We start from the raw sequence: 27,838 nt of genomic DNA on the forward strand, positions 1-27,838 counted from the left end.
CAGCTACCTTTGGTTTAGTCAATGCATGTAAAGTGCTTTGAAAATATCAAGTATAATTTAAAAGATACATTGTAATTACCTATTCTTATCAAGGTGAGCAACAGTGTAGTTTCCAACTTCATTATTTTCCTCCACTTTTGAAAGGAGATTTAAACAGAGGGGCTTATTTTTTCAGATGCATTCAATAAATTGAATCCTCAGTGTATAATGAGACACTAAGAAATTCTCACTCCGTACAAGGCTCAAATGATTAATATTGGATTAGTACTAAGGAGTGCTGAAAATCAAGCCGAGTTCCTCCAAAACAGAAAACAGAAGCCAAGTGAGCCCAGTGAAAACATGTATGTCAGTATTTGTAGCGTATGGTTGTTCACTGTATCAGAAGCCAATTTTTTTTTGTATAATACTAATCATTTGCATTTAAAATTCTTTTCCCAGGATCTTAGAAACACTGGGCTAGATCCACATACAATCCTATCTACCTTTCCATCTATGCCTGCGTAGTCTCTTGAGTTCCTCCAAAACATTTGCTCATTTTAAAAAAAGTCCTTGGCTGTTTCCCTGCACAAATGACTAAATTTGCCCATTAAGTCAACTTTGTGAGAGATTTAAATATTTGTAAATACTTTAAAATAAAGTAAATCATTATTAACTTACACTACATGAAATGTTACACACCAATTTGTCAAGATAACTGAAAACAGATTCCAGAAGTCCTGATTCCCAGTCACCACCCGAGTCCTTATGAACTGTCAGCAAAACATTGCTCTGAAGTTAGTTGCAAACCCATTACACATCCCTACCTGGTTTCTTTTATTCTGTGTTTTGCAAGTGTTCTCTGAAGTGCAAGATTAAGCCTTTCAAACTGGGGAAGAAAAGAAAGTATGTTGATTAAAATGTCATTGCTGAAAATTTAATCATAAGAATAACATTTTTATACAGAGAAGAATTATTTTGCTGTCCTTGGGACTAACATCTTTTTTCAAGATGGTATAGATGTTAGAAACAGCATCTTATTTCTGTGTTTGAGGTTTAGTTTATGTTGATGTCTTCAGCTCCAGCACCACTATAATTAAGCCCCTTAGCTGATGTGTGCCAGTGGTTGTGCATTTTAAGTATAGTGATGCTCTTTACCTCCAAGTTGTCAGATGGCAATAAAGACAGTGCTGCTAAGAAATAAGTATAACTAACCCAATTTTCTATTATTACACATCCCCCTCCCCGCAAAAAACACCCTACGATGGATGCAAAATGTAGAAAGAAATCTTTTTAGTTTAAAATATTTTCTCCTAACAGAAAAAGCCAGTTATATTCTCCATTATGCCCACAGCAAAACATTAAAAAGTGGCTCTGCTAACTAGTTAACTTTTCTTGGGATATTAAGAGTTAAATTTTTTTCAGGGCAATTTTCAGAAGTCTCAAGATTGAAACTGCAAAAGGTAACAGAGTTTCAAATGCAGCTATAATCCAGATCAAGATAGCTTCTGTGCTTCAGATTACCTCCTTGTCTGTTTTCAAGACTCTAGCATTTGAAGACAATGTTAGAACCATTTATTTTATATTTGTAGAAGAAGAAGAGTTTTGGCTATGTATGCTGCAAACCCAAATATCCTCCAGATGAAAATCTAGTCACTGTAGATAACCTTTGTAGAAGGATTCCGTAATAAAAGACCCTTTAGAGTATCCTGAAGATTTACCTTAATTCGATTTATCTTAACCTCGATCCATGGTTCCATATCCCTTCTGTAGTTCCTAGTTGGAACTGATACAACACTTTCCAAACATGCATATTTTAAATTGTTGGGGCCAGTAGAGGTGTTTTATGTATGTAGTCTCTGATCATTTGAAACCCAAACTTCCCATAAAGAATAGTACTATACTGCCATGATAGAATTTGGCTTTGAGGCTTGCTGTGGTCTGGCTTTTCTTTGGTTCTCATTCCCTGAAGAAACTAGCATTTTCTACTGCATCTTTTACTTGTATTTTTACTTTTACTTCCTATTTTCAAAAGGAAAGTTTGCACACATGAAGAAAATATCATGTGAAAGAAAGGCAATATATTCTGGAGACTTTTTCCAAGCAAAAATCTAAACTGAACAACTGCTCTACCATGTATATGAACACAATGTAAATTACATCTGTGTATAAACTGGTACAGGAAGTGGAATGCCATCCAGTTCGTTACTTACCTCTGAGCAATGTTCTCTATGTAAACACCCAAAGGAGCAAATAAAACAATCACATGCACTACATTATATCTCAGATTTAATCAACAGTTATTCTGGATTCACTATGCCCTGAACTTCCATGCACAACTCACTGTTTTCATGAGTTCATGAGTCAATAGGGGTCATGATGCAGCCCCTTTTTTCGAGTTTCCAATTGGAAAGAAGATGATGTTAGTCACTGATAGTTAAGTAAGGCACCATAAAGTATCTAAGCAATGAAAAATATGTTTTTAAACAAGCAAAACCCTTCTATGGAGAACTGGGATTGGGAAAATGCTTACGTCTTGACCCCAAATCAGCATGAGAACAGACTACTATACCTGGACAAAGCTCCAATGGATATGACTTGAATAACTGTAAAGAATAGTGTCAATAACCTCGAGCTTCAGTAGCTCCTGGGGTACATGGTCATAATATCCTTGACTTTACCAAGCTTTTGTCCCAGCTGATGAACTAGCCTATCGTGATTATACAATAGGCAGCTGCATACATTTATACCACTCTTTAAAGAAAAAAAAAAACCAATAATTTCATTAAAAATCCAACAAACAACTATATACTAGAAAAGCAATACAGCAATCATGACACCATAGAAAGGTTGCTTTGCCAGTTCATTCTTGAGTTAAAAGTCCTTTCCCTTATGTGTTTAAAGATCAGTTTGAAGGGATGAATTTCTTCTGTGTAAGTGCAGCAGAGGTAAAAAGGGGTCTATCAAAAATTGATAATGTACAGTTTTAACAAAAAGGTAATAGATGAAGAGTTGTGAAAACAGATCTGCAAATAGATTTAACCAAGCTCCAGCACATTTAGTAAGGTACACTGAATGTCAAGTAATAGCATTGTAATCAATTGACTATACAGAGTTGGCCATTTGCCATTTGTAGTCCCAATATATACCAGTCAGTTCCTTCATATTTTCCGCAGAATTTGAGGCAAGCCCAAGTGTTGAATGTTATGGAGCTTCATTTTTCATGTTCTTTTTACAGAGACAAACCATGGTATTCATCTCCACCCAAGCAAACCACTGTGCATGCACTGTACCTGTTTGCAGTTGAGTTGAGCAGAGACATAAGAATACCTTTGTGGTAAACACAGACAATAATGTTTTTAAAAATAGTATGGCAGGACATTAGCATCATAACAGGTGAAACAGCTATTTTAATTATATTGTGATAATGACTAATGTATGTAGCAGTACGGATTCAGTTAGGTGAACTGATGACGTGACCACATAATTTATATAATTAGGTAGCAAGGCAGAGTTTCTCTAACTGTATCTCTATGTAAAAAATTGCTACAGAAATACACGGATTTAAAAGGAACAATTAAAATGATAGTGGAAGGTTGCAAATACAAGGCAAAAATATAGGGTAATACAGTGGAAGGGATGGTGTGAAGTGTACAAAACCGATTGTGGCAAAATTGTATCCAGAAGGAATGGAAAAGGATGAAATGAGGATTTAAACTATGCAGAACTACGTAAGAACACAAACTCTGAAGTCAAAACATCTTTCAAAAGGCTCACGTCTAAAGGCTTGCATAAAATGCTTTTTAAATATTTAAAATTAAATGCTATTAAATTATTATTATTACTATGCAGTATCTATTTACCTCAGGAAAGATTAGTTTGCAGATGCTTTCAGTTAATGTGTGCAGGTACACTCTACTTCTGCTTGTTTTCCTTTGTGGAAGTTTTCCTTGAGCATCTTTTTCATGAACTTCTTTGCAGATGGGCAAAGCTGCTTTAGAGCTGTTTTCTGTGCAGTCCTTGTCATGTTCCTCAGTAATGTGACTTTGAGTCAGTAAGGAGAAAGGACATTCCCCTGTGATCTTCAAGTCTTTCAGTTTTGTACAGAACATACTGTACAAAGTCTTTCTCTTGAGATTGAGAGTACTTGGCTTTGTGTTTTATAGTTCTCTTCTGTTTACTAACAAGAGCAGAAGATGCCAGAATAGTAGATAAGGCAACCACTGTGGAAGATTATTGGAGGCTATAAATCACCACAGGAACAAATGTGTGACCCTACAAAACAAGAAGAAAGAAAAAAAAATTAAAAACATTTGTTTTCTCTTTTAAATTCCTGTGACGTGACGGTTTTATCATATGTGCATTAAAATAATGGCTTTCCTGAGCAAAGCACTTAAGCTCATGTGCCATTTTAAGCATGTAATCCCTCCTGACTTCAGTGCTTCAGGTAATTAAAGTTACATGCATGGTTAAGTTCTTGGCTGAATTGGGGCTCTAGTGATTAAGGCAGAGGAGTTGTTTTATCTGATATCTCTTTGGTCACATTGATGGATGAGGTTTCTGAAAGAGTAGAGAGCAAAATTCTAATGAGAAAACCTTTTTAATTCTTCATAAGCAGCTATTAAAAGCTACCTGATATGGCACAATGAAACTGATTTGTTATGGATACTTAAATCTCAATTTAATTGATGACCAAGATACCCTTTTTGTAATAAAGAAATGTATGGCTAAAGTTAGTACTTGCACTTCTGGAACAGCAAACCATCCAAGACCAAAGGTTAGTGCCTTGTTAAAAGCCACTGACTGGTGACAACTACCATCATGGGAATTTGACCACATACCTGATGTAGTTGCTTGGAAACACCAAGGGATTTTTATGCTTTTGAAGGTGATATCTTTTAAACAACACATTAAAAAAAATGGCTGAACTTTTCATTTTAATAATTGTTCCGTTTGTTACATTTATTTCAGTAAGACTTAATCTGAAAAAGGCTCTTCCCTTAAGGGCTTAATTTTCTATTGACTGTATCTCATTGAATCAGATTCTCTCATCCTCATATAATACTCTAACAAGGTAATCCTTGAGAGCTTTTGGCGACTCTGGAAGCGGCTGAAGTATTACATTTGTCTCTTGGGAGATCCAGTACAATAACTATTTCTTTCAGAGGCACTATGGCTTTAATCTGCCTGCGCATCACACTGCTTACTCCTGCCCCTGAGATACCCAAAGGGCATTTAGGGTCACACAGCGACTGTACCAGGGTTAAAAATAGCTAACGCCCTGATACAGGTTATCAGCTGCTTCTTTTGAAACAGCTGGAATGAATGGCACAGCAGAGGAGTGCTGCAGACCCAGCACGAGTGGCATGGATAAGAGGAGAAACAGGCAGAAGCTATTTTGGCTGGACCTGCTGCTGAAAAAAAAATATATTTGGCAGAAAAGGCCCTCTTAAAGTATGCTGTAATACTGATGGTGTCAGGCCAGCTTCTAGGGGACATCTATCAAAATTATTAAAGTATTATTTTAAGAACCAATAAACATAATGCTAAGAACAACGGGCTGAAGAATGTTTACGTAACATTCTATATTTCTGATTTCAGTTTCTACACAGAAACTCATTTGTTTCTACTGCATGGATATCAGTAATGCTTTATTTTTTATTGCTGAATACTGTTGTGTAGCAAATGAGGCAGTGAAAAATTTCAGGCAAGAACCACACTCGCAATACATATATATACGTAATACTTTTATTTATAATGTAAGCATTGTTATGTATCTGTAAAAGTATTTTTACTCAGAAGCCATTATACAACCTTGTATTACTTTATTAAAAAAAGAAAAGCAGAAAAGAACCACCTTTTCTGTAATTAGACTGATCTGTGTACTGAAATAAACTGTTAAGGGAAATAGTACCAAAAATACATATGTGCACCATTGTCAAAGGATAAAAAAATTTATGGCTTTGATGGATCTCACATATATACTCACGTGGTTTGCTGAATTTGGGCCTTAAATTTCAAGACAAATCTTGAATTTATAAAATAACACTACTAAAATTTTAAAATCAAGTATACCAGCAGCTTTGAAGAAAAAAAATTTCTGAAATACATTTTTGAAAAAAGAATGTATAATAAAACATTTAAAACACCTCCCAGTGAGTGGAATACTGCATTTGTATGTGCTGCTATTTAAAAAAAAAATAAAGAAAAAAAAAATTTCTCTCTCTGTGAAGAATGTAAGACTGAATTAATGATTGAATGTAAGACTGAATTAATGATTAAATTAGATACCAACAAATATTTACTGCATTTGCACTAAACTAAGAACAAAGGAAGTGAATGACCTTCAGCAATTACCAATAGTTTTCATGTTTGGTTTTTTTTTTCCTGCTGGTGAAACTATTCCTCTGTTTCTAGAAGACAATAATCTGGAATTATTTGGGGGTTCACTTCCATGCTAGCATGTTGTATTTTAATTAAATTACATTTGATGTGGTAGGAAACATATCCAGGCAGGTAGAATCAGCTCTGCGAAGGAAGTGTTGTCGTTGTTTTACACCTGGAAAACCTGAAGTCTCCAGAAGCTGCCAAGTGAGAAAGAGAGGTCCTAGAAGATGGTCACGGGGCAGGACTTATTCAGGAGCAAAATGGGCACTGATGTGAAGGTCCCTGAGTCGACGAAGCTGCTGGACATGCAGCTACTGTGTCTGCAGCTTCTTTTTGTAATACAGCCTGCCATTCTTTGTGCTGCAGGACATCCACATTCAGCCTCTTCCTGCCCTGGTGGGGACTGGAATCTGTGCCCTTGCTCTGAACATGACCTTGGGCTCCTGCCAATTGCTATTTATGATAAAATCATCATTGATTTGGAAGAAAGTGGAGATCCATGACATTTCTAGTAATAATACTGTTGTACAAAACCAGTATCATTAATGTACAGATCTTTAAATTCCAAATAATGAAGACACAGTTCCTAAAGAAAGCTTCCTGCAGAACTATTTTCTAAGTATCCTGAAGTTCTTGTTTTCCCAGTGTCCTGGTTTCAGCTGGGATAGAGTTAATTTTCTTTCTAGTAGCTGGTATAGTGTTATGTTTTGGATTTAGTGTGAGAATAATGTTGATAACACACTGATGTTCTCAGTTGTTGCTAAGTAGTGTTTAGACTAAGTCAAGGATTTTTTAGCTTCTCATGCCCAGCCAGCAAGAAGACTGGAGGGGCACAAGAAGTTGGGAGGGGACAGAGCCAGGACAGCTGACCCAAACTGGCCAAAGTATTCCATACCACATGACATCATGCCCAGTATATAAACTGGGGGGAGTTGGCCGGGGGGGATCGCTGCTTGGGAACTAACTGGGCATTGGTCGGCAAGTGGTGAGCAATTGCATTGTGCACCACTTTTTTTGTATATTCCAATTCTTTTATTAGTATTGTTGTAATTTTTATTATCATTATCATTATTATTATTTACTTCCCTTCTGTCCTATTAACTTGTCTTCATCTCAACCCATGAGTTTTACTTTTTTTTCCCCAATTCTCTCCCCCATCCCACTGGGTGTTTGGGGAGTGAGAGAGCAGCTGTGTGGTGCTTAGTTACCAGCTGGGGTTAAACCATGACACACAGAAAAAAATGGGATTGTCCTTTGATAACATATATCCCAGTTCAAAACCCGTATCAACTTAATAGGCATAACAATTTTCAAGCAGTGACCAGTTCAAGACTCCTCCTAACCTCTGTAATGACAAAACCCCCTAAATCACATCTTTAAAGAAACAAAGTAGAAAACCTAATTCCATGAGACTTCAAATACTGAAAAAAACATGCATATACTAGGTCTTCCTTTATTAAAACATCAAGTTTGCATCTGGTATCCTAAGTGCATCTTGTACTTAATATAACTAAAATTCAGAAAAAAAGTCTATTGTGTTATAGGAAAACCTGTCTCACTCAAACAGTAATTAGACAGTGGTTTTAAAGGTCTGACAGGAGAACAATAATGAATTGCCAGTGTAGAGTTTACAGAAGGAATTTCAGCAGTATAATGGACCTTAAAAAGGTATGAGAAAGATGATGGCACACATCACAGGTTAAGTCAAACATTTGCAGATGTGTTTCAAGGATGAGGAACACCAGCCCTTCCGTTGTTCAGAACGTTTTAAGACATTTTCTGACCATAACAAAAAAAATATGAAACATTAAGAAACATGGGAAAAGTTTCTGGGTTTAATTCCTCTCCAAACATGCTTTAAGAGAGCTCATCCCGGGGGAGCAGCAGTGTTTAATGTGAATTCTCCATCACTGCCATATTAATTGCTGTCATAATTTACCTTGGGAAGCAAATTGAAAATTAAAATTAAATAATCTGCCGTGGGATCAAACTACAAGCAACCAATTTATTCAGTGTCTGGCTGAATGCAACATGGCACTATGCCACTCAGAAAAATGAAGATGACTTTTCATAGTATAGTCATAGCAGCAGAATAACTTAACAGTGCTCAAAATGCTTTGTGCAAACATTTCATTGTATACTTACATCTATACTTGTCTTACAGCCAAAATGCCTTCCTGTATGCTTATTTGTACTAGTTGCTTCTGAATATTTTCCTCTGCTAAAACATTTCCTTGACAGTGCCATGAAATATGGTGCAATGAATCAATCACACAGCAAAACACCCTACTATTAACACAGCCATTTATAAGAATTAAGCAATACAACTTGTTAACAGTAGCTAAAGCTGGTTTATAATCTTAGCTTATGGACATGGCACAAAAATTAGAAGCAACATTAAATACTTTTTTCTTATTACAAGCAGCATCCTTTGCTCAGAGTAGGACAGAATATGGTATTATGCTATAATGTCACTTTTTTATATTTAATCATCTTTTTTAGGTGAAATCATTTATTAATCATTTATCTTAATCACTTTGTTAGGTGAACTGCTGCATGTTGAGCAAGAATTAAAAAAAAAAAAAATTAGTTTGTTTTGCAGCACTCAGAAGATACCACTGACTGGATCTAACTTTCTGCAGCACAAGAGTGATTACAGCACTTGTAGGAGCTCAGTGTGGTCTGGGAGCCATTGCCTCAACAGAAGCAGCTGTTAACTTCTGTCTTGCCTTTATGTAAAACGGAGGCTTGCAATTCCCACTCAGCTCTATAATCTCTGTGGGATTCAGAAACTACTGCTTTTTGCCCTTTGCCAGTTAGTAGGCCTCTGCACAGAGCAAGGCAGGAACTGTTACTTTTACGCACAGGCAAAACACAAGCAGCTTCTAGTGAGACAGGTTAGTACCATCACCCTATCACTGGCACCTCATTGTGGATTCAGCTGTTGTGCCTGTCAGCAGAGAAACACAGGGAAAATAGCTAAATCCTATCATTTTGTTTTATTAGTCTGAAGTGCAATATCTGCACTTTATTTTTCTGCTTCAAGTGCTGTGTGTAGCAACAGAATCAAAGCCCTGGTGATTTGTCCGTTTCCACGGATTTTGAGGAGGCTTCTAAATACACAGAGAAAATAAAATTGCTCAAGTCTGCATCAATATATAAGTTAATATTTTAAGAAGTCAATATAAGTATTTATTAGTCTTATTAAATCCTGTACAAATAAGTAAGCTTTCTTTGGCTGCTTTGTTGTAAAACATGTTCAGAGTGCACACACCTTCAAAGCATTAATTTGTTTGGGTATGGCTGCTTTGGAGAGCACCAGATGTAAGTAACTGGAGGAGACAGGCAAATCTGTTTACAAGTTTCTAAGTGGTACTGAGTCATACCTAATAGAAAACTGCCAATTGTTGACTTAGGTAGAGGACATCTTGGAAAAGATGTGTCCTTGGGAAGAGGAGTGAGATGTTTTCCTGTATCTCCCCAGTCAGAGACTAACCCATCAACTGAAATTTGAAGATGCCTCATTTACCCCTTTCCAGTAATTTGGTCCTGTCGTTAACACAGTAAATACATTTGCTAACCTACCTGGGGATAACTGTGTCATTACACAAGAATAATTTAAAAACTGTATCATGTGTAACTTGCATATTAGGTAAAGTGCACAGTAGGGATAGGTTTTCTAAATCTGCAGCAGCAACACAAATGTGATTAAAATATTAATCAGACCAAATTGCATAAAGAATATAACTCTATAAAAAGAAAATTGCAAAGCCAAGGAGTTGAGGTCTAGGAAATCCCAAATATAGGTGACCATTCAATCCGAAATCATTACCACCCTTATGTAGATACGGGCTTTACTTACATTACAAAGTAGGACCTTTTTTGCCAGCAAGATTCTAGGCTCTTTCACAGCACAGTATTTTGCTACTTGAGCAAAGGCAATAACTGATGAAAGGGTTGTTGTCCTCTCTGTAGATCAGGATGAGACATGACATTGGACAGTGGACTTCACTATAATCTACTGGTACCCAAGAAATTACTAGATTCAGCAATCTCAAATTGCACTCTAGCTCTCAAAAGGAATATGCTTTGTCAGGCATTAACTTTTCTGCTTGTTCCCCCAAACGTCAACCCTTCTTTCTGACAAGTCATCCCTAGTTCTGATCTGTCTGTATCCCAGAGCCCTTTAGAGTAGCCTTATTATTTTTTCTCCAAAGCACTAATTGCCATTGTGTGCTGTGCAAGCCCAGTTCTAGTGTCCTTACTGCCAGACATAGCTCTGTTTGGGACTATTTCTAAGAGTATACTCAAAACTTTTCTGTAAGTCACAGCATACCTTTGATAGTAAGGAAATACCACAGCACACCACCGCACTTACTGAACTATGTAGTGGAATTGCAGTGATTACCAAGCTAAGTACAAGGTAGTAAAGCGGCTATGATAAAATAATACAAGTCATAGCAATCAGTTATTATTTTAACAGTCCAAACATTTTAGTAAATCCAAATTCAGTGTTGCAACTTATCCCAGTGACTACCCTATATGACTGCTCAGGGCAAGCTAAAAATCTAGACCTTGCTTACAAGAAAGACCTTCTCCCCACATAATGTGGAATTTCTTCACCTTTTCTACCTTTTTCTCTTTATGAAGTGTTTTAAGAAACAGAAACACAGTCAAGTGTTTCCTCTGTGCTCCAAGTCGAATGGATCGTGATCTGTGTTGCTGCAACATTAGACAGCTACCAAGCCAGGAGATGAAGAAAATAATTACCTTTGTTTTCTGAGAAGAAAATAAGTTATCTCCTTTTCCATCTTGTCCCTATTGTAATCAACAGAAAATAGGTTTCACGGAATACATAAGTAAACTTCAAAACTGCTAATATGTCTTATTTTAAGGTCATCATGAGACAGACATTTCTGCTGCTTTAAAATATTACCATTTGTGTAATAACACTAAGTTTTATACTTTGGTAGAGAAACCAGTGTTCTTAAAGACAGGGAAATCCCCTAGTTTTAAAGTATCACTGAATTTCTGATACTGATTTTGTGACTGACTCATTTCCCTCTAATGGTTTGAAGCAAATCCCTGGATCCAAATATAGCGCTGGGAGAAGCCCAGACTCCAGATGTGAAAGTTATATTGCAGCCACATCTCTGGTTGCAATTAAAGGCACGGGGGCAACCCTAATTACTGCACCCCTGTTTTGGCATGTAGCTAAAAGAAGGACTGATTCCCAAATGCTGCTTATAAAATATATATTTGTCATTTTAAGTATCACATGTACTTTCATAGGGTAAATATTTTTCCTATGCTAGGACCAAATATCAGGGAGGCACGCTGAGAAGATAGCGTGGGAAAAATACTCTCTTCCTGTGAGTCAATCCTATCTGTGACAACACTCCATAGCAAGCCCAGCAGGCAGCCTCATAGCACCCGATTCTCTGCTTCCCGGCTCCCGCGCTCAGGCGGAAACAGCAGCCCTTGGTTGTGGCACATCCTCGCACCCTCACCCCGTCCGAAGCATGGCTTGTACCACCAGCTAAGCAACTCGTGATGGAGATACTACCCCCGAAAATCCCAGCCTCCTTACACTGTGGGAGCTCTTGAGGTTGACTGCTCATGGGCATTTCTCCTCAGGCAGAGCTAAAGATACCTCACAAACACCAGAAACAACCGGCTGTATGTAACCACAACACATAATTTCAGTTGGGTTTTTTTTTTTTTTTTTTTTGAGAAATCCTGATATTGAACTGACGTAACTGGTGATACCTCAAGTGATCCAGGTACCCAGATGAGGAAGCAATTGAAACAGCAAAACCAAAACCAATCCAAAGTGTCTGTAAACTATTCTCACACTTCAAAGGAATGTATTTTAAATATAGCATTTAATCTGCATTTGCAGTCTGTCAAAGTACAATACTTTCATGAAAATCGTAAGAGGAAAGCTAAGAAATAAATTTATGTTTTCAGAACCCTTTCTTTCCAAGAATTAAAATTTGTTGTGAGGACATGTGGTGTTCATGACAGTTAGCAGGAGTTAAATGTGAAGACTGAAGTCTTGCCCATAGCCAATGGAATGTAAATTAGAATCCACAAAAGGAGAAGGGCTGTGATTCTAGAATATGAAGGCATTGTTGTGCCTACTGATTCCTTCCAAATACCTATTTACTGCTGAATCTCTCAAACTTACCAATGCATATAACTTTACTCATTTAACTGGACCTCTAACTTCAAATGTCTGCAAAATCTGATTTTTATTTAGTTCATAGATCAAAAGGTTTTTTAGGAGCAAAGACAGTAAAAAATAATCGTAATTATTCTATAATAAGAGTGAAATCTAACAACTTTTTATCTCACACTATTTTTTACTGAAATCTTTAGCTCGTATCATGACTTAGCCAGGATTGCTGCATCTTCTATAATAAATGAAACAATAAACTATTTAAAAATTCCAAATTTCTAACGCATGAAGTAACTTCTCATTTGAGAACCATGGTCTGGATTAACTGTGAAGCATCTTCAGAGATGATAAAATAATTTTCATACTTCTTCACGGACTCTTATCTTGCTGAGACTTGTACATGCATGTATTCATCTAACTGAAGTTGAATGTGGGTAACTGTTTACACAACTGACATAAAGGTTTGCATAAATAGCATTATTGTTATTGTTTTCCCAAAGATACTGGAGCATTGTAGAGCAATATAAAACATTGATTGTAGTGTCTTATAACAGTGCATATGGTTAAATATTCCCTTTGTGTTCACAGCTTTAAATTATAATGGAACAGCAAGTTTTATAAATAGAAGTACTAAAAGTTTTATAAATAAAAGTACTAAAAGTTTCCCTGAACTCTATAGATCTTAGAGAACTGTTTGAAAACTAGGTCTGTAGAAAGCAAAGTGTTTCATTAGTAGATTTCAGTCGCAGAGTTTTCTGAGTGAATATTTGCCACCTGCCACTTCTGTTTACAATGTCTACAAAATCATTTTCACACTGAAAATCACTGACAACTACCTTTCATCTTTATTCATAGTTAAGCACTCATGCCAACTCCCATTGAAATCAATAGCAGGTTTCTGGATATAGCAGGAATAGGATTAAACCTAACAAGTCTGTGACAACAGTGTCAACAGAAATACTGATTTGCATGTTTTCTTATTTTTGAAGCAAAACACGGCCTTGGCTTTTTTAATCTTGGGGTTTTGCAGGTAGGTGTTCAGATGTATGGTAAACACAGAACTGAGGTCATGTGAGATTCTGGAAAAGTTAAAAACTATGCATGGGAAGCTATAATATAACAGGAACTTCTAATTAGTGAAAATGGTTTATCCTGCAGCAGCAAAGTCATGTCCTTGTAAATTTTCTGATAGGGAAAAAAATATATTGATTGAAGAGGTGTATTCAACGAGAATAGATGGTTGAAGAGGTGTTTTCACAGCCATCATGCAGCTACTGATTCTGCTTTAGCTAGAGCCCATGGCAAAGAAAGCAGCTCTGAAGAAGAGGAGAAATCAGCTACTTTCCCAATTGTTCTCTTCCATGGTATCTGCAGGGCAGGACCAGCAGGCACCTTCCTTTTGATTAAATGCTTACAGACATTTTCTGCTACAAAATATGTTTAAAATAATTGAAATTGCTGATTTGGCCATGTGCACTGTAATTTAGTACCTTCATTTTTTATTTTGCTGATTGACTTGTCATTTTTCACACAATGTATGGGCAGCTATAGGTATTCATAGCCCATCCCTTTCAAAATCTGCTATTTTAAAAAACATTTGAGTACACAAAAGCAGTGGATCTTACCTTTGAAAAGCACAGTTCCAAAGGCTATCAGCACATCTCGCAAGGCTGAATGCTCTAGGAATACATTACAATACCAGTTTCCCTGTTGAATATATCACTTAGTTGCTTTTCAATACTCTTCCGGAAAATACAGCAGATATGCATTGAAAGCAGAGAAAGCTAAGTAAATATGGTAAATATGTGAATTTGTATTGTCTTTAAAAACACAGGCTTCTTTTTTCACTAAAATGATGGAGCAAAGTAAAGATAAGATGTTTTATGAAATACCAAGCTTGCACATGTGGTATTCTGAGAAATTAATAGTGTTAATTAATGACAGTAAATATGCACTTAATGACTAACACTAGCCTTCTGTGAGTGTCTACCACCTCTGTAACAAAACTAAAAATTAAATAAATCAAGAGGCAGATTTTGGCTTCCTGTAGAATGTTCACTCTGTGATGCTTGTTATTGTCTCCAGTGCAATTGCTGGAGTTATCACAGCTACTGATCTTTCAAATACTTCTGTTCCATTTATCCTACTTTTCTTTTAAGCATGTGAAAGAAATCAAATTGCATGCACAGAGTGTTTCTCAGATTACTTTTGCACAGGAAAAGTCAGCACATGCAAAGCGTGACCTGCTGGTCACGGGAGGTGATTCTGCCCCTCTACTCCGCTCTCATGAGACCCCCGCCATACTGCGTTCAGCTCTGGGGTTCTCAGTACAAGACAGACATGGACCTGTTGGAGCGAGTCCAGAGGAGGGCCACGAAAATGATCAGAGGAGTGGAACACCTCTCCTATGAAGACAGGCTGAGAGCGTTGGGGTTGTTCAGCCTGGAGAAGAGAAGGCTCTGGGGACACCTTATAGCAGCCTTCCAGTACCTAAAGGGGGCCTACAGGAAAGATGGGGAGGGAGTTTTTACAAGGGCATGTAGTGATAGGACAAGGGGTAATGGCTTTAAACCGAAAGAGGGTAGATTTAGGTTGGATGTAAGGAAGACATTCTTTACTGTGAGGGTGGTGAGGCACTGGAACAGGTTGCCCAGAGAAGTTGTGGATGCCCCATCCCTGGAAGTGTTCGAGGCCAGGCTGTACGGGGCTTTGAGCAACCTGGTCCAGTGGAAGGTGTCCCTGCCCATGGCAGGGGGGTTGGAACTAGATCGTCTTTAAGGTCACTTCCAACCCAAACCATTCTATGATTCATTCTACAATGACAGCAGCAGGGAGAAGGTGGCATGCAAAACTAACTCAGAGGTAACTGCCGTATTCACCACATATTCTGTATGTGGAACTTCCCCTTGGCCTTGGTGGCAGTTTGATGTAAAGACTGAGGTGAAAATGTGGCCCTGCGGAAAAATAAGCTGAAAATATTTATGGGTTATTCAGCTTTGACACGTCTATTTAAAAACAAAAGGAATGTGTGGGACAGACTAGCAGAAATCTAGGTTATTCAGATATAGAAATATGAGATCCTTTAAAAAGAAATTTCTCAAGTCATTATTAAAATGTAGCTTCTTGTTTTAATAATATTGTCAGTGACAATGAGAGGATCATTGAGGCATTGATCATGATGCAGAGGAAAATACATGACATATATGCTACTTTTCCAAACCTGCAGTAGTGCTAAACAACAGAGAAAATAACCATGCTTATAGCTAAAAAATATTATCAAGTAGTAGAAGCCTCGGTCAGTGCTGCTCCCCCAGTTATAACAGATGCATTTAGAAAGATTCAGCATGTTTCAAACAGTGCATTATACTGATTCAAGCGCATTAGCTGTTGAATTGCAGCTTCTTGTAACAATATCAAAGCCGAATATTAAATCCCACAAAAATAAAAATAATGTCATCCAGCTTTTTTGAAACTCTAGTGTCTGCTTCAGTTCTGGGTATTTTAGTGCCAGAGTGCTAGGCACAGACTGGCACAGAAACATATGCTTGGCTCGAAATGCTTGTAAATTCCATTGCAATTCACTGATTTCTGTGGCAGGCATTTCAGATTAACAGAGAGTAAACAGATTAAAAGATTTGGAGGAATGGAAATCCAAGAAAGGGTTAACAAAGAACACAGTGCGGATCTCTGATCAGATGTTCCAATCACCAGCCTCTAATTTGAGCTACAAATTCAGGGTTTAAATATGGAGTTAAATTAAATGTATTTTAACCATAAGGTTTCTCCTTCTACTTTTTCCACAAACTTTTGTTACTTTTTGGGCAAGGCCCTCAGGTCTTTCTCTCATTGGGAAAATGCAGATAATTTTTCCATAAAACAAGGGAGATGATTTCACCAGAGGACTTGGATTTTCCAAAAGACTAGAATCATATGAAAAACTCTTACCAAAAAATATATTTGTCATCCAAACTAATATGCTTCTGTGGTACAGAACCTGAACTTTGTGCGTTGTATGAACCACAGAGTAATATTCCTAGAGTTATTCTAGGTAGAGTACCTAGAACTGTCCACGGTTCTTCATCTCACAACCTGTATAACTGCATTGACTGCAACGATGTTAACATCACAGTATTCTTACCAAAGTCTGAAAGATCAAAGCTTTCCTCCATTTCTCAGATAGCATAGTTTTTCTCATTTATCGTAGCATTATTTTGCAATATCTGAGAGAGAAAAAAGAGAGAAGGGAGATACAGACAGAATAAAGGAGCAAGGAGGAAAAAACAGAATAAACTAGAGAAGGAAGCCTACAGAAGGACATGAAAATTAAAAAATCCATAAGAAAGAAGGAAAACATGGGCAATAGAACAAAACAATTTGCAAAGGCACAAGACAGTTCTCTTACTGATATATTGCTTTTTTTCTTGCGGATTGCAACAAATCCACTGAAGTATGGTGGGTACTTATGCAAATAATTTTTCTGTAATCTGTCAGTATAGCCTATACAAAATGTTGAAATGATGATTTCAAGGAGCTTTGCAGAAATATTTTAGATTTTAGGGGAAATTTTTTCATGGTAGTTACAGCTTGTGTTTCAACCAACTCTGTTGGTTATATATTACTCTCTGTTGCACAATTAAGGAAGGATATGTGTTTATCGCCCTGATTTGGCTGCCAAGATCCAATTTTTAGTTTCAGTGTTTTACCTCACTGGCATCTAATGGGAGGCAGGGACTGACATACCATGTTTTGCTGCACTGTTTAATGAGGTTACCCTGTGTTAATAAAGAAGCAAAAACTTTCTAGAATTGGACATTTCATATGTTATTTTCTAGTATTTTGTTTTAAACGGCACTGATTTGTAAGTTAAAGGCCAGATATACGTCGTTACTGATTTAAGGTTTCATAGTTTTACATTTGATTTTTTAAAGATATTTATTTCACTTCTCTTTTATAATATGTCTGTAAGGAACCTCTTTTCTCTCTCCATCAGGCCTTCTCAAATACCAGTTAGTGCTGCACAGGCATCTGAGACCCCAGGATGGAAGCACTACTTACCTGGCTTCCTTGAAGTCCCTGACCTGCATTCCAGTGAGGCATCACGGAACTGCACTACTGTCAGCAATCACCAGTAACTGCAAGCCAGACGTTCCTCCCACTGCGTCACCGCAGAAGGTAAGAGACTGTAAAGGCACTCAGTTCTTAGTTCAAGGTGTGGCAAAGTATGCTTCAGTGCTGGGAGTCTTTGGGTGTCAGTCCTCAGGCACAATGAGGACGGAACACAGCTAGAGAGTCTTGCTCTAGAGGCTAGGGCTGCAAATGAGAGCATCAGCTAAGGAGAAGTGGCAGCAGGTAGGCATATGGAAATGACAGCTGACCAATGGACATTAAGTGCCAGTCATCCTTGAAGGCTGAAATCTGAACCCTGAAGTGGCAGGCAATGACTGTAGAGGGTCTTGGCTGCATTGCCCTTACTGAGGTTATGGGGTCATCTCAGATTTACTTTGTTGAGAACCAAAACTAATATCAAATCTAATTGAGAAGCATCTTCGTCTCAACACTTCAGCCTGTGCAATGATAGATAAACTACCCAGATACCATAACACTCACTTTTAGTGTAGGAGCTGTTCCACACCCAAGGCCCTTCAAGTACTATTTCCCACCAAAATGTTAAAGAACAATCAGTCGGTATGTTTTGTTTTCTTAATCTGTAAAATGGGTATCCACACTGAACTTCTTGATAAACGAAATCCCATAACAAATAATAGGTTCCACCTCTGTGTTTGTGTATGTGCACAGAAAGGGGATGCTACATAAGAAGTTCTCCGTTTTTCTAGAAATGCATGAAATTCCATGATGAAAAGGCTGAGAGACCGTGTGTATAGTTGGAGCAGAGGGAGGGAATGAGAGGCATGAGTTCCTAGAGGATATAGCCAGAGACCTAAGTTTAAGGATAAAGAAAGGTAGTATCTCTTTCATGAAGAATTTCCTGCCAAGATGAAGACAATATTTTAAGCCTTTTGGTATTCTGGAGCATCTGGAAGCACCGTGAATCTCATGGAGTGTGCACTCTCAGCAGGTAAAAACAAAGGGGGGGAGGAAAGAAAGTTTGCTGCACTGTGTATAGTCTTCCTTTACATGGGGTCAGAAACCTTCGACATTTCTGCTTACAGTTTAGGTGATGCTGAAAATTCAAAACATTTGTTTTAAATATTTGTACCTGGCAAGTTCTGACAAGACAAAAGCACTAACCTCACAAGTGTGACAAGTGTCTCCTGTGACAATGGAGAAATGAAGTTCTCACAGTATCACAAGTATCTTTGCAGAATATTCATGTTGTAAACCTTTGCTCTGGGTTTTCAACTCTGTTTATAACGGGCATCTAAATCCCACACTGCCCATAATATATTAAACTGACAACAGGACTGCATTCCTAAGTAATGCAGCTTCTTTGCTGAAAGACACAGTACCAAACCTAAGCTTAGCATTAAAGATCTGAATGCATTTATTAATATTTTACTAAAGATTATGAGTGTTTTCCATGGTTGTAGAGTAACAGCCGAGAAAGAAAAAAGTGAGGATATGTTATATAAATACTTGCATAAACTGCCTTTTTTTGCATATTTATTCCAGCATTAGACAGATCAGCCATTTACAATACAGTACATTACAGCAACTGCAATAAAATCCAACTGTATTTTTTTTAAATACATCAACCCCATTAGATGCTTTTCTGCCACTACTACTCTCATTTCAGTTTCTTATTTTTTCCCTATTCCAATTTATTGCTAAGAAAAATCTGGCCACGACATGGGCAGGGATAGATGTTCTTTTTTAGCTTTTGCTACATGTAAGTCATAATCCTGTATTCCATCAGGACTCCTTGTTCTTCACCGCTTCAAAGCCTATTTGAAAAGATACTTCTACATTTTAACCCCCCTCTATCTATCGCTTAAACCTATTTTTGCTTAGAACTTAGCATTGCTTAGAACTGCAAATTATTTTCAAAGAGAAACTGGAAGGAAGATATAATGAAACCACATTTTATATATTATATTATATTATATTATATTATATTATATTATATTAATCAACAGTTTAAAACATTTTTTACTGGTATTTGCTAGTGCCAGTCTCTAATCTTCCAAGAGAATAACTGTTCTGTCATGATGCCTACCACTATCTCATGCATGGTACAGTTGCACACTTCAAACTTTGACTAAGCCATGACTCTGGTGGTTCTAAAATTTACTATAGTTATGGTCAATGACTTTTTCCACATACAGTTGACTATCATGCTGCATCTCCCACAGATCTGGAGCATGTGACATGCTGCGTAAGTGCAGAGCTGATCTATGTTGATACTAATTTTCAGATCAACTGTAGATTTCCAGAGTGATACTACAAACGTAGTCACTGCCTCATGAGCTTATCAGAATGTTTTGCAAGCCATGCCCAACTCATGACTGAAAGATTGGTCTCTTCTATGCTATTTCATTGCCACCACACAACCAAATGTTTTTTGTCTGGGAAGGGCACAATTTCATCACCTTTTAGCATTCATGTAGACCACCATTCAGTCAGTGAGATTGATAACTTGGTCAACATGTGAAAATTCTTATGGAGCCTTTGCTTAAACTCAATTACTGGTATTTAACCTTCTGTCTGGTGAGTTCATCCTTGAGCAGGTTGCTCAGCAGAGAAATTGTGCCAATGTTATCTTGCATTCTGCTTTTTCTCTATTGCTGTTGCTAGGTGTATTATTTGTTTAACCTCCCAGAAGGCCTAAATTAAGACCAGGGCCATACACAAATATACAGTAAAAGATGATGTCTGAGCTGAAGGGTTTGCCCTCTGAATAGCTAAGACAGAAAAATGGGATATGAAAGGAAGCATTACGATGCTTCTTTTAGAAGTGAGGAAATAAGCATACCGGAGATCACAAAATAAAGACTGCAGCTGAGCGAAGAAGTGAATCCACATCTCTTGAACAGAGTTGCATCAGTCTTTTTGGCCAGGAGTTTAGTAGATCTGAGTGATTTACAAAAATAAAAAATGATTTATAAAAATTTGCAGCCAGATTTAAAGAAAAATATGGGATTGAAACACTTGCACATTTCTACAAGTGAAATTCAAATAGATTTTGCAGGTAGGATTCATAAAAGGGTGTAGGTGCTACATATAAAAGCAGAACAAGGAAGGTGTCCTCATCCAATAGCTTCATGCCTGACACACACCAGGTTTAACTTCATTCTCTCATTTCTGAAGGCTCCGTAATTGCTTATAGGAAAGGCATTTCCTCTTGGCTGGTTTTATTAATATCATGCAACCTGTTTGGGAACCTTTAACTTTAACTGCATCAAAATAAGCATTTAATTCAATCTAAAATTAATCGTAATTATTCCTGTCATGATTTCCTGAAGTTTTTGAGACAAAAAAAAAATCAGTTCCACATTGACCAAAAGCCTTGCTAAGCTTCTTAAGCCACATGACTATCCTTCCTTTCACACCATTCTTCCCATGTGGAAATTGTAAATTCCTACCTCTAAACATGCTTTGTGAATTCAATGGACTAATGGGTATATTTTCACCAAGATTTGAACAGTCTATCAATCCACCAAATATTTTTCTCAACATGAGGAGAGTGGTTTTGCACTCTCAGCTTGCCAGTGCAAATACACAACTATGAAGACAATTTTGGCAAAAAGAAAAAAAAGTAAATTTAGATTGATGCATGCTTTCTCCAAAGACATGGAAATTTTGCCATTTTTAGCAGTGCTATTTAAAACAGGAACTGCAATGAGTATTTTAGGCTCCAGGGTGCCTGCAGTCAGGACTAGGGAGCCACACAGCTATTAATATAAGCAGACACCCCTCCCTATTAACCAGAAGACAGCAACTGGGTATATTGTCTTGTGTTTTCAAATCATAGAAATAATTATGAGCAAATGCAAAGTCCCAATTTTTCCAGGCAACAAACTGGAAATCTTGCTGAGGTGTTCCTCCATTGTAGTCAGCCTTTTACTAATGCTCTTTCATGTGTGAAGAGTTTCTGTATTTGCCGAGGAGGGAAATCAGCTCTCCCTGAACAACTTTTGTCAGTCTCCATCAGTATCAAGTGCCAAGCGAAATGCAAGGTTAAAATGAAATTAAACACACGTTTACCTTGGTCAGCATTAGAAAGGGACTCACCAAACTCTCGTCTAATATACCATAGAGTAACCTGTTTCTGGGATCTCAAAAATAACTGTGCTATTATTCATTGAAAGTGGAGAGTTTAGCAGCAACTACTGTATGTAGCATTACAGAAACTGTAAGTTTTACTCCACCCTCTGGAATTGATGACATTCTAGAATTACACCAGGAGGATTCACACAATATATATTTTCCCCAAAAGAGTGATACTTTTTTGTTCTGAATACCTTAGAATAGGGCTGAGGAAGAGGTTCACTTCATAAATGTATGTTTCTTTCAATTTCCATTTGTGGAGGAGAAATCAAAGGATTTTAGCACATTGCCTTACAGTAAGAAATTTTTACTCACACTGAAACAATTGGATGACTTGCATGGGATATTCCCTGCAACTCTCTTAATACAAATAGCTGTCTAAGGGCTAGATTCCACAATGCTTGATAAAATCTTTGGAACTGGTTCCAGCCTCCTCCATGATGATGCACACACCCTGCTTTCTAGATTATAACCCACACAATTAAAGCTCTCTTCCTGAGCCACTACATGGCTGACCTATTTTCCATATGGACTTAGCTGAAACAATCAATGGGCATAGCCATGCGTAAAGTGCAAGGCATAGCCAAACAGTCCCAAGAGAGGGTTTCAGACAGCTCTGTGCCCCACAGCCCCAAGCTGGGATACAAGTCTTTGGGCATTTTTCCCCTTGCCCTAGAGCAGAGAAAATGTGGCCTTGGCACTCAAGCAAGGACAGTACAGCATTTCATTCACATTCAGGCAGATACATATGCATAGGAGGTACAGACAGGGGGTCTTGTGAAAGAAGTACCCTCTCAGAAATAATACATAAGGTCACAGCTTGGTTATTGTCTAGGCTTAGTGTGCTGCCTGTAAGAAATTAGCCTACTGGTACTGACTTGCATGAGGAGGTGACTTGTTTGAATACTTCTGCTAGCAGGGCACCATTCTCTTGGAACAGCTACTTCTAGTATGAATATGCAAGAAGCAAATCAATTCAAAAGTTGGCTTTAAGTAACTCAAAGGAACTAAATTAAGGAGTCAGAGCAGTAAAATCAAGAATAATGGGTACCACAATACTGCCAAGTTCAAGGAGCAGGGAGGGTGCCTAAAAGTAGCAGGGAGGGGTCTGAACTATGGAAGCGGGCATTTCAATCAAATGAGAATGTTAGTTAAAATACTCCGCAGTTAAATGTGAAAGCAGTAATATTCTCAGCAAGGGCATTGATTCCACTGAACAAAACTATCACATAATAGGAAATATGAATGAAAAATAAGTGGAAGTGAGTATCAGAAAAGACTATGCTCTGATAGGGTGAAATTCTCCCAAAGGCTGAAGGCTTGTGGAAGCCCTAAAGCTCAAATTTACTTGGGGTCTGAAGCAATGAACAGGACTCGGTGAGGTCTCTCTATGTTGAAGTAAAATTAATCCCTAGAGAATGTATTTGCTCTGACTTAGGTTATGAAGCAGCAGAGTAACTGACAGCAGTGAAACCTGCACTCCTACGAAAAGGGAGTAGATGTCAGCTTGCTCCAGACTCCGCATCTACAAAAATAAATAAGCATTGTGTATGAGCTACAGGCCATAAATGAGGAGCCAAAATGTCAAGGAAACTGACCTCAGAGTGGCATCACCTCAGTAGGACAACCAAAAAACTGGAAGAACAGCACGTTACCAAAATGAGTAGCAATCAATACCTGTGTTACAAGTAAAAGGCTTCATTAGAGATATTAACATGGTCTTTTCAATTGTTTCATAGCAAGTGGATCTACAAGCAAAAACCTTATTAAAACCTGCTGTCTTTAGCAAATTTTGCTGCCTTTATTACAAAAAAAAATCCATTGCTTATGCCCTAGCTAGAAGCCCTAGCCCATTTATGCACATGCTTAAATCCTACTGGAATTTTAAAATTAAATAGATATTAATATTATGTCCTGAACAGTGTTGCTTTCTTGAACAAAGACTTATGCCCTGAACACTGACTTAAAAATATAATATCTGTTAAATGATAAACTTGAATCTCTACTTCTGGTACAACTAGTCATACAAGACTTGCTGAATATATATCATACGTATTAAAGCCATATCTCAGATGCTGAAAATATGCTGAAAAGAATATTCAAAGTAATGTCAAATGTGAGATTTGGCTTAATTTAAATTTCAAGTGCTAAAAACCTTAATTGCAACACTAAGCATCTAAATAAATGCCATGAATTCTAACAAATGCAGACAAAAAGGATCTTTAAAAAACAAATAGTGCAAAATGTGCAAGGAACTCCAGCAAAGAAACTCTAATTAATGGCAGCTCTCCACAGTTCAATTTTCATTTGCTAATAAAATGTGCAAGCTGAAATACAATGATTTTTAAATATCATTACCCCCAAATTCCTTAAAACATGTCCTGTAGTTTCCAATAACTATTTAAAAACACTTCCTTTTACCTATACTGAACTTTTCTTAAACAAATAAGTTCATATAAAAAAAGGAAACTTGCTGCTTGTCTACAGAGTACATACAAAATACGGCCAGTACCTTCTAATACATATTTCCTTGTGGATAATTTAGAATGTTGTGTCTGTTTCCTTAGATTACTGAGGTGCTTGATTATTTTTTTTTAAGTAAGATATAAATTTAAAACATCTTTGCTTTAACAGCTCATTTCAGTTAAAAGGAATATAACTGTATTTGCTACAAACTCTACCCTGACTTCTTGGATTGCTTATTTTGAGTCTCGGTATTTTTTTAGAATTTCAAACAGATGGATGGCATTTATCTTCATAATGGCTGTGATATTTTACCTTTTACTACTTGACATAACCAGATTTTGACTGCTGCTGCTGTTTTGAGTATTATATTTTATTATAAACTCTTACTTATGTTTTGATTTCACTATGGGATCTGTTTTGAAACAGACTGTAATGGAATGGTTAAAGACAGATTTTTTTAAAGAAAGCATTAATCAGAATAAGACTAATATACAAGACTTTAGTACTTACTTTTATGGACATGGCATTAAAGACTAACCTTGACTTCTCATTTTTAACAGTTCATCAAAAACTTAATTGAATAATTTAAGTGAATACTTAGCAAGTGAACCGGTGGGAGAGGGGATGGTGAGCCATTTTATTGATAGTCAAAAAAGGGTAAAAAACCCACTGTAGAACTAAATTCCTTACTTTCTCCTCCAATGTTTCCTCATGATCTTGCAAGGTCATGACTCATAATAGCTGCAAGCTGCATAATTCCATGGAAAAAAATACAACGAAGAGATCTGAAGATGTGATTTCCTTCTTTCTCCTTCCTTACTTTTCCTGCCTGCTTTAGATCAGCATGATTTCAGCAATTGCTCTTCTCTTCTGAGAATGTGGAACATGAAATCTTTTCTATCACCGTTACAGTATTCCTCATGCTTCCTTACAATCATCTAGTTCATTTAAGGTTCTTGCTATTGGCAAGGCAAAGAGAATAGTCATCAGAGCTGCAGAATGTATGGCCATATGTAGTGCCCCAGAGCAACACAATCCAAGCAAGAAACTTCTCTACAACAAAGAGAACTTCCCGTGCTTTCATTTGTAACAACATATTTGCACGCATTCTCTGGTTGCATAAATTGCTTAACTTCTCTGATTAATTATGTAAAATAGTCTGTTACTGGAATCTCTTTCCAGCATAGGCTGTCACCATGTTTTGTTCCTAACCCTAGAAAAGCAGTAGACCCATTTATGTGAAGCGTATGCTTCCTTGCACCTACTTTCTGCAGTTTGGAAACAAATCATCTTAATCGTAACTACAAGAAAAGGGAGTGGCTCCATTGGGAGTTTTGTCTTAGGAAAAACTGTAAGATTAGACGATTTCCAAATAAGTAAAACACTTTGTTCTATTCATAGAAAGATAATTAAACTCTTACACTTGTTATGAAAAATCGCTCTGTTACATTTTTCTGTAACTCCGTATTCTGAGACTTCACAGTGGAAAATCTGAGTGAATAAAAATTTCTTTTTTTCTACTAGTATTTCAACTATCAAATGTCTTTCCATGTCTCTTTAGACCAACCTGTGTGCAGCATAGTGTAACCTGTAGCTCAGTGAAAGTGCATAGCCCAAACACAGCATTACAAACAGTTCATTTCACCATAATACTCATTTTTAGTAATACTGCATCCTTGCTTAGGACTTTTTTCCTGTTAATTCATCCTTCGAACTTAGAAAGCCATCTCACTACATACACACAATAAGTGACCAGCTCTGAAAATAGAGCCATTTTAGGAGCAGCGTTAGATCAAGCCTGAGGGAGTACATAAGGTGTATAAAGTACTGCTTTACATATGAGATAAAAACTTTTCAAGTGTCTCATGTTTATACATAGAGATGATTTTATAAAGGGACTACTACGCCTAGGCTAGTAATAGTCTCTGAACTTTAGGCACAGAAACAATCACCACTCAGAAAAGGAATTATAAGCCTGAAGTCTTGAAAAAAATAGAAAGAATAGTGGAGCTAAGAAAACCGACTGAAAAAGTAAAATGCCCATCATAATGAATACACCACAGTTTGGGGTTTCATTTATTCTTCCTAGAAAATAGACTGAAATAACAAATGCAAAACTGAAGTTATTGTTGGAGCATCAAGTATGTGATTAAGTATCAGGTTCGTGTCTAACTGATGAAGTGCAATGATGTGAATTACTCTGCAAACCAGATAAGAAACCTTAGCGAAGTATAATGCAGTAAAACTAGTCTGAATGGGTTTAATTAGCTCGACGGGCACTAGCAGTTAGCAAATTCTTAGAAAGCCTCACAATGCACAAAGGCCGCCCGAGTACCCCTTGTGGCTGAAGACCTCAGCATGCTCCCTGGTTGCTTCCAGCCCCCAGTCGCTGCACCTTTCGCTCAAGACCGTATTTGGCCGGGGCACGGTGCGAACGGGGCTGGGGGTGCTGAGGGGAGCGGGCCTCCCGCGCCCCCCGCATCCCCCCCCCCCCCGATCCCGGGGCTCAGCCCCACACCGCACGGCCGGGCGAGAGACGCGCCCCGGCCCCGACCCCGGCCCCGACCCCGATCCCGGCCCCGGCCCCGGCCCCGGCCCTGGCCGGAGCGCCCCGCTCCCCGCGGGCACGGCCGGGCGCCCCGTCCCAGCGCTGTCCAGGGTCCCCGCCGCGCCTCGCCGCTCCGCTCCGCGCCCCGGCCGCCGCTCACTCACCATGGCGCGGGGGCTGCCCGCGGCCGCGCAGCCCCGCGGAGGGGCTCTAGGCAAGGCGCCGCTGCCGATCCCCGGCGCCGCAAAGGTGTATTTGGGGAGCGGGCGCGGCGCGGCGGCGGGGCCGCCCGGGCGGGCGGGCGGGGGCCCGGCGGGAGGGGCCTCCCCGCCGGCCCAATCAGGGCCGGGGCGGGCGGCCCCGGGCCGCGGCGATGGGCGGTGGCGGCGGCCCGGGGGGAGGCGCGCTGCCCCCCGCTGCCGCCCCGGCTGCGCGGCCCGTCCGCCGCTGGCCGCGCCCCGCCGAGCGCCGGTGGCGCGGCGAGCCCCGGGCGCGGCGTTCGCTGGTGGCGCGGGGCTTCAGCTGGGCCTCGGAGAGGGCGTGGGGGGGCCCGCTGCCCCCCGCTGCCGCGCCGAGGGTGCGTGTTTCCCCGGCTCCGTGCAGCACCGCAGGAATTCAGATTTCGGGAAGCGTCAGCTTGTGCAGAGTCGGCTTCCGCGCGGGTCGGAACCGGTGTCACCAGGGGTGGCAAGACGTTCGGGTTACCGATGATGTCTTTTCCGCACAAGTAGCCTTCCAAATACTCCTCAGTTCGAAAATCGTGGGCTACCGTGTTTGTTTGATGTGCACGGTTTCTACCACGCCTTTGATTTACTTGTTGCCGGTGATGCTCTGTGCAATCTAGAATATGTACGTTTTTACCGTAGCTTTGGAGTGCGGCTCTTGAAACGGATAGCTAAGCGATGACAGAAGGGAAACAATACCATTCCAAATAAGCACAGAAAACAGAAACCATTCAAACAGCTTTGGAATATCGGAGACCCAAGTTCGATTTAGAACACGAATTCATAAAACACTTTTTTGCAGAGTTGCCCAGGTCTGAAATCATACTCTTA

At 38.7% G+C, this 27,838-nt stretch overlaps 1 protein-coding gene across 3 annotated transcripts in view; it reads right to left on the reverse strand.

The window, feature by feature from the left end:
• The window catches only part of GUCY1A1 (guanylate cyclase 1 soluble subunit alpha 1), a 40,181-nt gene extending 13,092 nt beyond the window's left edge, over positions 1–27,089 (reverse strand). The window contains exons 1-4 of one of the 3 annotated variants that reach the window (XM_030017221.2): positions 26,948–27,089; positions 10,226–10,332; positions 3,840–4,251; positions 804–865 (exon numbers count right to left, since the gene is read on the reverse strand). In XM_030017221.2, the coding sequence (XP_029873081.1) occupies positions 804–865; positions 3,840–4,088 (311 nt within the window). In that variant the 5' untranslated portion in view covers positions 4,089–4,251; positions 10,226–10,332; positions 26,948–27,089. Of the gene's footprint in view, positions 1–803; positions 866–3,839; positions 4,252–10,225; positions 10,333–16,682; positions 16,765–26,947 lie in introns of all 3 variants that reach the window. The other 2 variants (XM_030017212.2, XM_030017202.2) reach the window with 2 other exon arrangements.
• Between the last annotated feature and the right edge of the window lie 749 nt (positions 27,090–27,838).

The sequence above is a fragment of the Aquila chrysaetos genome, chromosome 1 (assembly GCF_900496995.4).
Source record: "Aquila chrysaetos chrysaetos chromosome 1, bAquChr1.4, whole genome shotgun sequence".
NCBI classification, from domain to species: Eukaryota; Metazoa; Chordata; class Aves; order Accipitriformes; family Accipitridae; genus Aquila; species Aquila chrysaetos.